The 14305-nt window shown below is 29.0% G+C and overlaps 1 protein-coding gene across 16 annotated transcripts in view; it reads left to right on the forward strand.

The window, feature by feature from the left end:
- Positions 1-14305, forward strand: part of para (sodium voltage-gated channel paralytic) — a 62961-nt gene that overhangs the window by 22134 nt on the left and 26522 nt on the right. For all 16 annotated transcript variants that reach the window (XM_070647466.1, XM_070647479.1, XM_070647477.1 and 13 more), the window contains exons 3-11: positions 2240-2350; positions 2407-2614; positions 2697-2907; positions 10876-11031; positions 11300-11505; positions 11741-11869; positions 13596-13687; positions 13747-13953; positions 14137-14203. In XM_070647466.1, coding sequence (XP_070503567.1) covers positions 2761-2907; positions 10876-11031; positions 11300-11505; positions 11741-11869; positions 13596-13687; positions 13747-13953; positions 14137-14203 — 1004 coding nt within the window. In that variant the 5' untranslated portion in view covers positions 2240-2350; positions 2407-2614; positions 2697-2760. The remainder of the gene's footprint in view (positions 1-2239; positions 2351-2406; positions 2615-2696; positions 2908-10875; positions 11032-11299; positions 11506-11740; positions 11870-13595; positions 13688-13746; positions 13954-14136; positions 14204-14305) is intronic.

The raw sequence follows: 14305 nt of genomic DNA on the forward strand, positions 1-14305 counted from the left end.
TGATTAAAGAAGAGAAGCACAGAAAAAAATGTCATCAACACTGACATTAAAAATAATTACATGAGAGAAAAGTTAAGAATGACAACCACGGAAAGATGATGAAAACGTCTGTCAGGAAGCAGGAAATGTCTTTAGTTATTCCTTTTTTCTCGCTTTTTTTCTACTCCATTTCAATGTTCTCATTTTCATGACTTGTTTTCCTCCTATTCTTAACATCGGGGTTATGGTAGGTCTTTTCTATTGGAAACTTATTATGCAATTTTAATCCATTACAATTAAAATATCAATCCGACTTGACTCTGACCTTAGGCCGGATATCATCGAATCTGGGCAGAATCAGAGGCAAGCATGTCTAGTACAGTATTTTTGGCCATTTCAACGTCGTGTACCTTCCGAGTAAAATAAAATATACACCAAAAATAGTGAAATAAAATACCATTAAATTATAAAAGAGCACATATGCAACCAATAAAAATAAAATTTAAAAAAATCCTTCTCAGCTTTCGTGCATGAAAGCGATGTTGAATGCTAATGCACTAAACATATATGTATAATTTGTTTGCTCTCTTTCACATTCAGTCATCGAAATGAAATAGTAAAGTATGTTTGCTTCTAGACAATAAAAAGGTAATGATTTTTAAATAAATTCTGATATCAGTTTTTAAAAGTTATAATACAAAGAAAAATGTTAAGACTCAAAGATTTTTATTTAATCCACCCCGGAAAGTACACGGTACAGAAATGGCCAGCGTTAATCTAGCCCCGGGCCAAATTCGATGAAATTCTGCCTCAGGCCAGAGTCAAGTCGGCCTGTGGCCAGATTTGTAATCATTTCTATGCCATGTGCCTTCCAGGAAAAATCCATTTTATTATAAACGTTCAATCAACTATCATAAGATGGCTATAATGGTAAAAAGAGAAATTTTAATGTAAAACATAAGTCTGGAATAAAATTCGACTTATTGAAACCCATCCCCACCACACTTCGTTACAAGAGCGTTACGTAATATATGAAAGACCCGTAAATTGTTACGTAACTAGAAGTTGGTGTTATAGAATATTATAATATTTCTCTGCAGTAATTTTTTCGTGATTAAAAATTAGAATTCATGGAAATTTTAATAATGGCGTGCATAGCTAGATCATGTGTATGATTGTAATACATAAAAGTAATTTTATTTTTTATTTCATTAATGTCCTACATTGAATTTTAAAAATATTGCTTTAAAGCTGGATCTATCACTGACGTCCGTCTCTCAATTACCGAAACGTTCTTTTGCCACCAAAAATATTTGACTTTAAGGCCTTATTTAATGGAACTTCTACTGATCTCCTAACAGTATGTCCTGCACTTTGGACCCTGTTTACCCTGATTCTTCTCACTATATCAGTTTCTCATAATAACTGATGTATTTCTTCGTTAGTAATATATTAGCAAATAATAATTAGCATTTGCATACACACCGAGATAATGATTAGACAAATTTAAAAAAAGTACTCTCAAAACCACATAGAAAACGTATATTAACCTTAAAATAATGATTATTCTGTTTCCATAACATCCACGCCTAATCATTAGAGAGAAGAAACAAAATAGCATTCGTCATGTTGTTTTTAAAAATAACAAAAATTGAAGTAAATTTCTCATAATGATTTCTCCAATTTGTAGAATACAAAACAACAACAACAAAATGAAAATCTATTTACAAGGAAAGAAAGAATAATATAAATATTAGCCTTAGAGTCACTAACCAATAACCACAAAAAAGCATGCTTACTGTAAGAAAAACATTGCTATTCTACAATGTTGATGGGGAAAAAAATCATGATGACGTAAAACATAAATTATTGAATGAACGAAAATTCAATGCAATGAAAGAATTCCTTCAATGTTTTCTTTTTTACGTTATTCGATGATGTATTGATGTGCAACAACCAAAGCTTAATGAGTATAATAATACATTGATGGGAAAAAATTTGAAGAGCATTGAATTTATGAAGAAATTGTAAGAAAAAAAAGTATGTTAATCAAGTATCAATTATCACATTCCTTGGCTGAATAATAACCTTGACTCTTTGACAAAAATAACCAAAATCAAGAACATTAAATTGCTCTGTATGAATTTTTTATTTACCGTCGCATCATTAGTAATACTAAAAATAAAAATATGATTAATTTTCATAATCGATTGCCAAAAATCAATTAAATGAATGTTTCTTTCTTCATTCTTATTCACAGAAAAACGCTTGCTATAATGTGTGGATGGTCAGTGTTGAACACAGCACCATCACGCATACAACTATCGCATCTATAATTTTTATATCAAAAGTGCTTTAACACACATTCAAAGTAAGTTGCAAACATGAAAATAGAAACAAGGTTATTAAAATATTTTAATTTTTAAGGGCGGTCATGAGAAATTTCGATTCACGGAATGTTCTGTGCCCCAGTCGTGTAGCCGCGATTCGTCTCGCTGCGATCCTGTTTCCTATTAGTTCGAAAGGACGGTCCGTTGCCGTCCCATCAATAAGCTCGAGGGGCCCGAGCCTTAGAAAAACCGCACAGAGTGCGGATCTACTTAGTGGCCCATTACTATTACATCATTGTTAGCAGGTAAATTTTGCGGGGGATTATGTAAATTTAAACCTTTTTTTTGACATTTAAATTGCTAATTTTTAACCTTTTACGCTTACAGAAAACGAAAAATATATTAAAGGCCTTAGAATAACTGAGGCTCTCATCGCTGGCTGTTATAGACAATGTCCGACGACTCCAGTTCGTTACTCGAGGAAGAACGTAGCTTGTTCCGTCCCTTCACCCGCGAATCACTATTGGCAATTGAAGCTCGCATTGCTGAGGAATTAGAAAAACAGAAAGAATTAGAAAAGAGGAGAGCTGAGGGAGAGGTAAGATGACTTTTTTGATTTCCTTAATTTTCCCTACCACCAACAAAATAACATTTTAATATCAACTTTCGCCTTCTCCCCCCTCGTTTCACTTCAGTTTTCATCTCTGTTGACTGATGTTAATGAATTAATGAATAATTATTATATTTTATCTGTTTTTTAACAAAATTGCTCATGATACAAAACATTCATAATTATTATAGCCAAATTAATTTATCTTTATATTAATTGTATGTAAAATGGAATTTATCGCAACGAAATAATTAAATTCATTTATGTTAATCTCTTCTACACAACATTCATGTTGGTTCATTGATCTAACTTCCTATCATACTATGGGTGTGAACTCTCTGATGAGCTAATCAGAAAATTTATGGACTATAATTGAAATGACCATTTGACGTATAGTTAGCAACGTCAATTTGAAAGGAAGTGTTGGAATAAATTGATTGTTGTCAAGTCAAAGGAGTTTGAATTTAAGTCTTACTAAATAATATAAAAAAACATTAGATTTCTTCTTAAATACCCGAAAAACACACACGACGAAGAAATGGTTGAAAATACGAGAGTAGCCAAACTTGACTCATTGAATCTAGCCTGTGGTCAGAGTCTCGATGCTTTTCGCAAGTTTTCCGAGAATAGTAAAAAAATCAATTTTGAAATTTTTGTCAAAGTTCGCACATCTAGATTTCTTTTAAATGTTATAAATCCATCTAAAATCAAGAAGTGCTTTCATTCTAAATATTGTCGTCGCTTGGACCTTGCTATATTTCATTTAACTTGTATCTTGATTTCCTCGTAAAATATTCTTTATTTAGCGTGTATAAAAATATACACAGGAAGAGATTAGGAATTATTTAAAATATAATAGGCAATAAGCAAATGACAGCGTAAATCTAGGGTGACCATAGTAGAGTTAAACAATTTTGATTCGCAAAGTAAACGAATGCAATTTAGGTATGTTTTAAAAATGCCCTTTATTTCCCAAATTTTTCCAAACAGATCAATTTTGTTAGTTAATTAAAGCTCATAAGCACGCTCATTTGAATGAGTATGTTTATTGTATGTTAGGGTATATTGAAATTTTCATCATCTTAAAAGTTAACTTTTTAATTCGAAATGTATTCAGAGATTTTTTAATCTAAGCTTTTAAAGAATCAACTGAAAAATATAATACCTAGTTCATAAAATTCACAAATAATGACTTGCAAAGAAAAATAATAATTTAGGGAATTTCGGGGAAAGGTTGAAAATGGAAAAAATAAGGGCATATGAATAAACAGATTAATAATTCATAATTTTTTTCCTGTATAACATATTATAAAGCACATATACATATGTACTGTACATACATAACTTTATGTACAAAAACTTTTTTAATATTATACTATATTTGTTTCTGTTGCTTTTTGATCCTTTAATATCCTTTATCCATTAAATTGGGAAATACTTTTTCAGTTATAATAAAAGTTTTCATTTTGAATTGTTTGCAATTGAAATAATGTAACAAGGATATTGATTTTATTCTGGTAGGATGTGGTAATGATGTGAAAATTCAATTTTCAAAAAATCAAAAAAATTATTGAATTCTGTCTTCTCTGAAAATTGTTTTAAATCAGTGGTGGACAGCCAGTGTCCTGCGGGATACTAGTAAAGCCCGAAATTTCTGGTAAATGCCACGAGCCATATACAGTGTAAGGTTTAGGCTGAGACTTACCTCCAAATTGTTCCATGAAAAATTATTGATTGTCCACAACTGTTTTATTCTACTTTATAAATCAGTGATGGGCAACGTTTTATTTCTCACGGCACACCATGGTTGTAAGCTTCGTTCGGAATCAAACACGGCACACGGTCCATAGGTATTCAAAAAGAAATGTGACAGCATACTGTATACCGCGAAACACAAGTTGTCCAAGACTGCTATAGATGATGATGATGATAACTAGTTCCTATTGATCCACTGTGAATTGTAGAGATACTATAAATAGTTATTTATATTTCCACCTCAACCACTTCCTATCACTATGAATAAAATGTTAAAATTTGTAATAATTAAAAATGAAAATTTAATGTCTGTTACTATATTTATGTTGACGCTACTGCTGTTTGCCCTATATTCATTGATTCTGCTGAATGTTTCTCTCATTCTGTCTTTTTCTAATTCCATTTTTACCTATCTATCTATTCAAAAGGCCAAACAACAAATGCAAGCAGCTTTCCTTCGGGATCTGCATATATAGTCCTGTATACATTCATTCATGTTTATTTTGTTTTACATGTGAAAAAATGAGAACTATTGTACATAACGTTCTGCATAGCTGTTGTTTTGTTGAATGATTTTACTGCCCTAAATTCCTCCTATATCCTGCAATACTACACTATGTACATAATTTACAAAGCATTGTTGGTTTATGGCAACAAAACTAGGAATCAGAAACTAAAGAGAAGTTTATAGTCGAAAAGGAAATAAAGCTCCTTTTATGTGCGATGATTTTGTCATTTTTATTTTTCTCTCTTATTTTCTATCCCTTCCAGTATGTACTATTTCTCTCTTTTGCTGATTTTTTGATGGGAGATCACTTAAAAAAAATCTCATGCCGTGTAAAAATGTTGAAGTGAAAGCAATAAAGGAAGATTGTGATAAATTGCTTTTCAAAAATACCAAAGGAAGTGCTTCTTTTTTTGTTTGTTAGAATTTTTGGTGCAGAATGAAAAAAATGCTTCAAAAAATATAGAACAATGACCATTATTTGGGGTCAAAACTTACCTTCATCATTTAAAATAAGATGCTTGCTTTGTTTATTAATGACACAATAAATGAATAAATGGAGACACATCACATACTTCCAGGGGGTCGTTTTAGTATGAATTGGAATAGTTTGGGGGTTTTGGAATTTTTATTGGAAGAACCCTAACAAATTGAAGATTTTTTTCCCAAAAGGGAGGGGAAGGTTTGAAGGCTAAGTCTTTACGGTAAGAATGGCCTTTAAATATTTTGACACCGAACAATTTTTCTCATGATGATACCTCAAGCATATCTATGTCAAATCCTTGCTGCTGATTTTTTCCTTTTATTTCTTGCAAAATTCTCTACTTTAACTTTAATATTCATTCTTTTTGTTTTCATTTCTTCTTGAACACTCAGAGAATGTTCGTAAATTACGTAATGCATGAAAATGTCCCTCTGCCCTCTTAAGCGTTAAGTAATTCCCAAACGTGCCCTAACTAAACTTATATCAGCATAAGAGAATCAGAATGAGAAACATTGAAAAGTCTATAACGAAAAAGAACTAATGGATTTTTAAAATGGTCACTGCACAAATTTAATTTTATTTGTATTATTAAGTTTGATAAACTGCTGAGAGGGCGCCATAATAAACAGCAGCTACCTAGACAATTACTCTCTCTCTCTCTTTCTCTCTCTCTTTGACGAGAATTCATTTTATTTTTTGTGCGACAGACAGATTTACATAATTGAAGGGCGATCTATATTTGCGATTCTGAAACCCCATATCCCAACTGTAGCTAGGAGTGTGGATTCTAGTTAGAAACCTTCTTCCCCTCCCAGAATATGCTGCTCCCCATCCGAAACTTCATAAATGTTTTTTTTAATTTTCTAGAACAAAAACTTTCAGAAAGATAAGCGTTCTAAAGTTCTTGACTATTCTCATAAAGGATTTCATATACTACGTATAAATTTAAATATTGTGTGAAATTACTGGCTGCTAGTGCTCCCATAAAATTGGGTCACAAGTGTTGTAATTTACATTTTTCATGTAAACTTTTTCCTTCCTTTTGTACACGTCTCTTAGCATTTTTTAAAAATTAAATACACAAACTTTTTTAGTCAAGAAAGTCGGTAAAAAAAAACTTTAAAAAGGAAGAAATTAGGTCTCTTTAATGGTTTACATTTGTAAAGTTTTATAAGAAAACGTAATTACATTATTAAGGTCTGCAATCTGTGCGTATTGTTATTTATTATAGTGATTGGCCAAAAATTTCTAAAACGCTCAATAATGTCCTTTATTATTATTTCTTCTGTGTAGACCAAACAAGGTCATTCGTAGTTTTAAGAAAAATTAAATTGAGCTGAAAAAAATATGTGCTGAAATTCAATTAGCCTAATTTTAGAAAGAATGTTTTGTAAATTAAAACTAGTGTTAAAAATAATAATCTTAGGTTGGGATTAGGTTAATTAGGTTTAAATTTATTACCATCATCTGAGTATCGATTACTGATATCCAGCTTTAAAAGTATGATGTTTTCAAGATGTTTTGGTATTTATTAAGTAATTTTCAATAACTACATATTGTGTTGGTTCTCATGATGGTTTTGAATATTAGTCGGAATATTTATGTTATAGTCAAACTTTTATTAAAGATTTATAGCAATGCTCGAAGCCGACTCATATTTTATATGGCGATGAATCGACTTGAGTTGACTTTTCCAAACACAATCCAAGGTGATTACGAGCTCTGCTGTCAAAGTTATTTTCAAATTCACAAATAAATACTGTATAAAAAACAAGAAGTAACTCAGTACGATTAATTAACATTTCTACCAAAAAAAGAATCATGCTTTATTGTTCATACCGATACCATTTACTATATTTTTATTCAATGCCTAATTTATATTATTCTCATAATTTCATTTTCAACTGTAAAAAGTATGCTGAAAAAAAGAAGAATTGTAAATTGAAATTTAATGTTTTAAGCTTTCGTCATCAATATTGATGGCTGTTCTCTTTTTATTATGTTTTTTGTTTCCCCCTAGTAACCATTTAGTTAAAAATAGTTAGTTTAAATCAGAGCTAAAAGTCGACTCGGATTTTGTATGAAAAATTCGTCATGACTCCATATAAATGTATTCGAGTCGACTTTAAGCTCTAGTTGTCTATATGAATTCAGCTTGATTATAAGAATATTTATAACTAACGATTTAACGGTCTGGTTATTGTGATTAACCCTTAAAAATTAAAAATTATCCCTTATCAACCAAATCCTAATTTTTTTGGAATCATTTATTTTCATTTTAGTTTGTATTGAATGTAATCAGATGAAAACTGTTTCTTTGTCGAAAGTTTCTTTTTGATTGAGGCTTAAGCATTTCATTTCTGTAATTTAACTTATTTTGGTTTGAACTAAAAGAAATAAAAATTGTGGTGTTTGAGATAGTCATTGACATTTGATGACTAAGTCGGATTTTCGGAATGTTTGTACTGAATTTTAGTATTTAAATTAGTGGTGGGTAACCTGTGTGCTGCGGTACTTTAGTGGATAAATCTTTATATTTACATTAAATCAGGTTACGAAATATTATATGTGCACCTTAAGATACTTTTGGCCATGTAGAACTAGCCTGTTTTGCTTTTGAAATCAAACATTTCGGAAATCCGGTAAAATGTGAGAAATCTAGAATGAAATTTTCATATCATTTCATAAACCTAAACATATATCTTTGTGTATATCCATTCAGCTCATTTATATCACATAGAAAGGAAAGAAATGAAATTCATTCTCATTAAGAACAACAATGGATAAGTGAAATTTGATCCAGGCAAATAAAATGGGATCAATGAATTGAATTGTCGGGTGTAAAATCCCAAACGCGACAATAATAAAGTTGCGATTTCTTTTATCCATTTGTTGTTTTTCTAACAAAAATACCTTATATTATATCTACATCTATACTATCTATATCTATACCATTTTATTTTTATTTTTATTGCTCTTAAGAAAAAATACAACAAGCAAAAAAATAAGAAAAAATTTCCTGAACAATTTTTATGTATAAATATTTCTTTTCCAGACCGGTTTTGGCCGCAAGAAAAAGAAGAAAGAAGTAAGAACTGCAATTTATTTTGCCACAAAGAACAAAAACAATTTTCATAAAAAAATATTTAATGAAAAATTAGAAAAATAATTGACAATTAAAAACAAATCAAAAGCGCATTTCCATTGGCTCATTAATACAAATTCAATGAAAAATTATTTCAATAGAAGTTAGAATAGAACAATGTTACTCTTCGTGTGATATGTAAATGAGAAATTTGAAAAATTTAAGTTATTTTTTATTTTAAGAATTAAGAATTATTTAAGAATTTTGAAAAAATTCGACAATTAAATGTCGATCGTTGAATAAATTTAATCCAAAAATAAGTTAACCGTACCTTATTTTCCTAAGTTTTGTTCCTTATTAATATCTATTGATGATTTTAAGGAAGCCAATTGGATTGATTTATTAAATGACTTTATCCCAAAATACTTGAATTTTTAATGGATTTTGTCTTAAGAATTTCTTCTCTCCACATATCACTCGAAAGTACATTTCAAAAACATATTGCGCTTACATTACAAGATTTGTTTTAATAAAATAGAAAAAAATTTAAAATATAAAAAATTAAAAGCTTCTTTCACCTCATCTTTTTCTAAGACATATTCAAATTTACAAACAAAAACTACTTCCTTTTTTAATGCTTGGATTGACTTTGTAGATGTGTTTTCAAAAAATTTCATTTTCATCAACACCCAAGCCACAAAATTTCAAATTCTTACCTTCAAATTCGGTCAAATATCGCTCATCTCCTTTCAATTCGTTAATGTAGTTTAAAAATAGAATTTAAAACTGCTTCAAAATGCTTATTGTTGTATATCAGCTTCACTTAATTATGACAGTGTGTAACTGATTCTAACTTTAGTTGATCTTTACATGTGCTTTGGATTAAATTTTTTTAAGCTTTATGTTAGATGTGATTTTAGAGAAAAAAATCATTTTATTTAAATTTCATTTTTCCTCTCTCATTGTGCTTTTACAAACACTACTTACTAATTTACTCAGCACTAACCTGATTATCATTATTTTAATTTTTGATTTAAATTTTCTTCAACTTTTTATTTTTATTAAGAATTTTTCAATGAAAAAATGGTTAAATTGACTGAAAAATAAATGAATACAGAATAAATTTTAAAATATATCCTGCAGTGAACTTACACTTAAAAAAATTTAAAATTTAGTTTTTACTTACATGAAAAAATTTAAAATTTGAAAAGTTTTTAAATTTTAAAACTTAGTTTTAAATTGTAAAATTTCGTTTTAAATTTTGAATTTTAATTGTCTAAACAAAATTAATAAACAAACAATAAATTCATGAAAAATTCTTAATTTACTAAAAACTTTTTTATTAAAACAGAAAAATACAATTTTGATTTAATTTATTATTTGATTCCTTATTTTTATTAAATTATTTTAAGTTAAATTTACTCAAATTTTAAAGAAAGGCCCATGCGGTGCCATCAAGTATTGTCTGCTTTTAGATAAAATCTGAGTCAAAAACCAAAAATCTTAGGTAAAATTATTTAAATTAAAAAGTATAACAAAAATTAGAAATTAAATCACTAAAAATAATTTTAATAAATTGATTGCAAAATTAAAAGGTAATCAGGAAAATGCGAAATCTCACGCCAATCACTGAACAAATATTGAAAAAAAGTTAGTCGAAATAAAAAAAAATATAGCCTAGCAAAAAAGTAATCGAAAAATGTCAGTAAAAATTCACAGAAAATTGATGAAATGTTACTGCAAATTATGATCAAAAACAAGCTTAATGCGTCAAAGAGTTTCTTTCAATGGAAGGAAATCTTCACAGACACAATCACATTATACACATCAATGACACGCATCTATTACATCAATAATTGATTGACAGCAAAAAGAGCAATTGCTTTGAAAAAAAAAACTGAAATATTTTTTAAAAATCCTAAATATTTTTTTAATCAAGAAAAAACTAGTTTATAGGTTTTAAACTTAAAAGTTTGAAATTTTTTTCAATCTTAGGTTTAGAATTTTTTTTCTTTAGTTTTTTAATTCCTCAAAAATTATTTAAATTATATTTTCAAACTAAAAATTTTAATGAAATGAAAAAAATTTCTCTTTTTTCTTCGTAAACTTTTTTTCATAAAAATTTAGATACGATATGATGATGAAGATGAAGATGAAGGCCCTCAACCAGATCCCACACTCGAGCAGGGTGTACCAATCCCTGTTCGAATGCAGGGTAATTTCCCAGCAGAACTGGCCGCCACGCCTCTCGAGGATATTGACTCATTTTATTCAAACCAAAGAGTAAGTTAATGCTTATTTATAATTTGACAAGGTACATGAATAGAACATTCATGAATCTGTTCAGTATCCTACACTCCCTAACAGACACCTAAATGAGCGTGCTCATGAGTATACTCAATTATTGTAATTAAACATGCTTTATTATGTGAAAATATTTATGAACGTTCTCATTGTCTGTTTGGGCCTGTTGACATGACTAACATATTGACATTTCCAAAAAAAAATACTAAAATCGATAATTTTATCCTTTTTCTTTATTCATTTTTAGACCTTCGTAGTTGTAAGCAAAGGCAAAGATATTTTTCGTTTTTCTGCAACAAACGCATTATGGTTGCTTGATCCGTTCAATCCAATTCGTCGCGTAGCTATTTATATTCTAGTTCATCCACTATTTTCGTTATTCATCATTACGACTATCCTCACAAACTGTATATTAATGATAATGCCGTCATCGCCCTTTATAGAATCAACAGAGTAAGTATTCTTTTATGGATTCTATGATGTTGTTATTCATCAAATGTTTATAGATAAAATCCAATCATTTACTATATATTCCTTTTCTGACTGTTAATTAGTATATTTAATTAATAGATAGATTAAGTAGATGAAAAACTTTAATTTTTTTATGTCAACAAGCTCTATAATGATAATGTTTTTAAAATAACACTAATAATAAATTTTAATTAATCAATTAATCTAAATCATCTAGGGTGATATTCACCGGAATCTACACATTTGAATCAGGTGTTAAAGTAATGGCACGAGGTTTCATTTTACAACCGTTTACTTATCTTAGGGATGCATGGAATTGGTTGGACTTCATAGTTATAACATTAGCGTGAGTTTTCTAGCTATAGATAATTAATCTTCTTAGTTTTATAGTTTCAAATAGTCAATAGTCTAATGACATTTGAACATACCATTATTATTAGTGGAATTATATTTTTTGTCATTAGCTTTACTTATATGTCATCATGTGCGTTAATTTAAAGAGAATTTTTCTTTATGATATATTGATTTTGGTGGTATTCTTTAATAGTGAAATAGAATAGAAGAAACGATAGATGTCCAACTTGTGTCAGTGAAAAATATGTATATTTATAACACCTTCAATAAGTTATTTAAACTAAGTTTTTGTTGATAAAATTCGCAAAGAGTGCCATTTGGACTTTATTGGTTTTATCAAGGACATAGGCATTCTATAGATAGTTTGGAACGGTATAACAAATCATCGAGCGGAGTGCCGACATTACTATTTTCTAATGAAAATCCAATATTCTTCAAAATTCTTAAATTTCAAAAATCTAAAAACTAATACAATAGTTTCATCAACTAACAAAAATCAATAAATTTAACCCTTCAATCTTAACAAAGAATATCCAAACTTCCGTTGACCCAATTTAGTCATCAATATTAAATGGCTAGTCAAATTAAATTTTCATTTTTATGTCATCATTTATGTCTACAGTATAAGATGTATAACAATTGTTTATTCCTTCCTTTAATTAAAATTACATTAAAATATTTTAATAAGAAAGTAAACAAGCAGGAAGAATTAAATAGAAATAGAAAAAAATAATAGTTTAGAAAACTTCTTTAGAATGTTTTATTAGAAATTAAGTAGAATATTTTAAGAATTTTATATATGTCAACTTGCTTCGCTGACCGTACATATCAATTTTAATCCATGACATCCTTCAGATGTCGCCTCAATCTGGCCCTATTGCTGGTCAATATATGTCAATTTCAAATACCAAATGAAGAAATATACATACATTAATCAAAATTTTCCGAATCATAATGGTTATTGTATTATTGATAGGCATTAAAACATTTTGCAGAATCGATAAAAACTAATAAAATTTCAAGTATAATGATAAATTTCGATACTAAAGCAACTTTTAAAAGTAATGTATTATTAATTAGACAATAGTTTTCATGAAATATTGATAGTAAAACTCGAGATTTAAAATAGATTTCCTTGAATTTTAGCTCTCTTTGAGTTTTCCAACCATATAATATATAAATATACATCCGATCTAAAGTGTCTAAGGTTTATAAATCAGATATCAAGTCATACCGCAATATAACAACCGTTGACATGAATTTTCTACCTTTTCCGTTTTTTTTTATCATTTTTTTGAAAAACCTTCATGCCTTCAAAAATATCGATAATATGTCATTTTTATTGAATAGAAGAAAAAAAAATATACGTCTGTAGTAGAGGGGTACATATCGTTCGTTTCTATTCCTTCTCTCTTTAGTCCTCTCCATTATTGAGTAAAACTTTCAAGTCAATTTTTATTTCTTTTTTTTTGTCAAACACATAAAAAGGTTCCTCTCTGCATTGAATGTGTCAAAACCATTTCACTGACACAAATACATATGCATTGTGAGTGTAAATTTATAACGACATTGATGAAGATGATGACAAAATGTATATAAATACGACACAAATATATGTTTGGCAATTAAAATATAATTGCGGTTAAATGGAGAATTTAGTATTTTTTTGACAATTAATGTTTGATATATCTCTTCCCACTCTCTTATTTCACATATAGTTATGTAACTATGGGTATTGATTTGGGTAACTTGGCTGCATTGAGAACATTCAGGGTACTTCGTGCGCTCAAAACTGTAGCCATTGTTCCAGGTAAATTGAATGATAATTGACTTGCCATGTCATGTCAATAATAATTTAATGAATTGCAGGTCTAAAAACCATCGTCGGTGCTGTCATTGAGTCTGTGAAGAATCTCCGTGATGTAATCATTTTGACCATGTTTTCACTGTCAGTTTTTGCACTTATGGGCTTACAAATCTACATGGGTGTACTAACACAAAAGTGCGTAAGGAGATGGGATGGTTCATATGGAAATTTTACACATGAATTATGGAAATCGTTCTGTGAAAACCAATGTAAGTAACAAAGAATTCAATAGATATGATGAAGTCATATGTTTTCATACAGCAATTAATTAATTGACTGTCTAAGCCTGGATATAAATGAAAATGTATGAATACCATAACCACAGAGCTATTAAAGATTATCCAAACATGAATATTCGTATGAAAAAAATAAATATTATTTACTTAATTTAGCAAATTGGTATTATGGTCCCGCTGAGCCACTCGATCCACCTGTTTGTGGCAATTCATCTGGTGCTGGGTAATTATTTGCATTATATATGCTAAGACAAATGTTTCTATTCATTACTATTTACAATTCACTTCCATCTACTTTCTTTTTCTTTTCATAATGTTGCAACAA

The sequence above is a fragment of the Chironomus tepperi genome, unplaced genomic scaffold (genome assembly GCF_022539635.2).
Source record: "Chironomus tepperi strain 1889 unplaced genomic scaffold, CSIRO-AGI_Ctep_v1 contig_376, whole genome shotgun sequence".
Taxonomy (NCBI): domain Eukaryota; kingdom Metazoa; phylum Arthropoda; class Insecta; order Diptera; family Chironomidae; genus Chironomus; species Chironomus tepperi.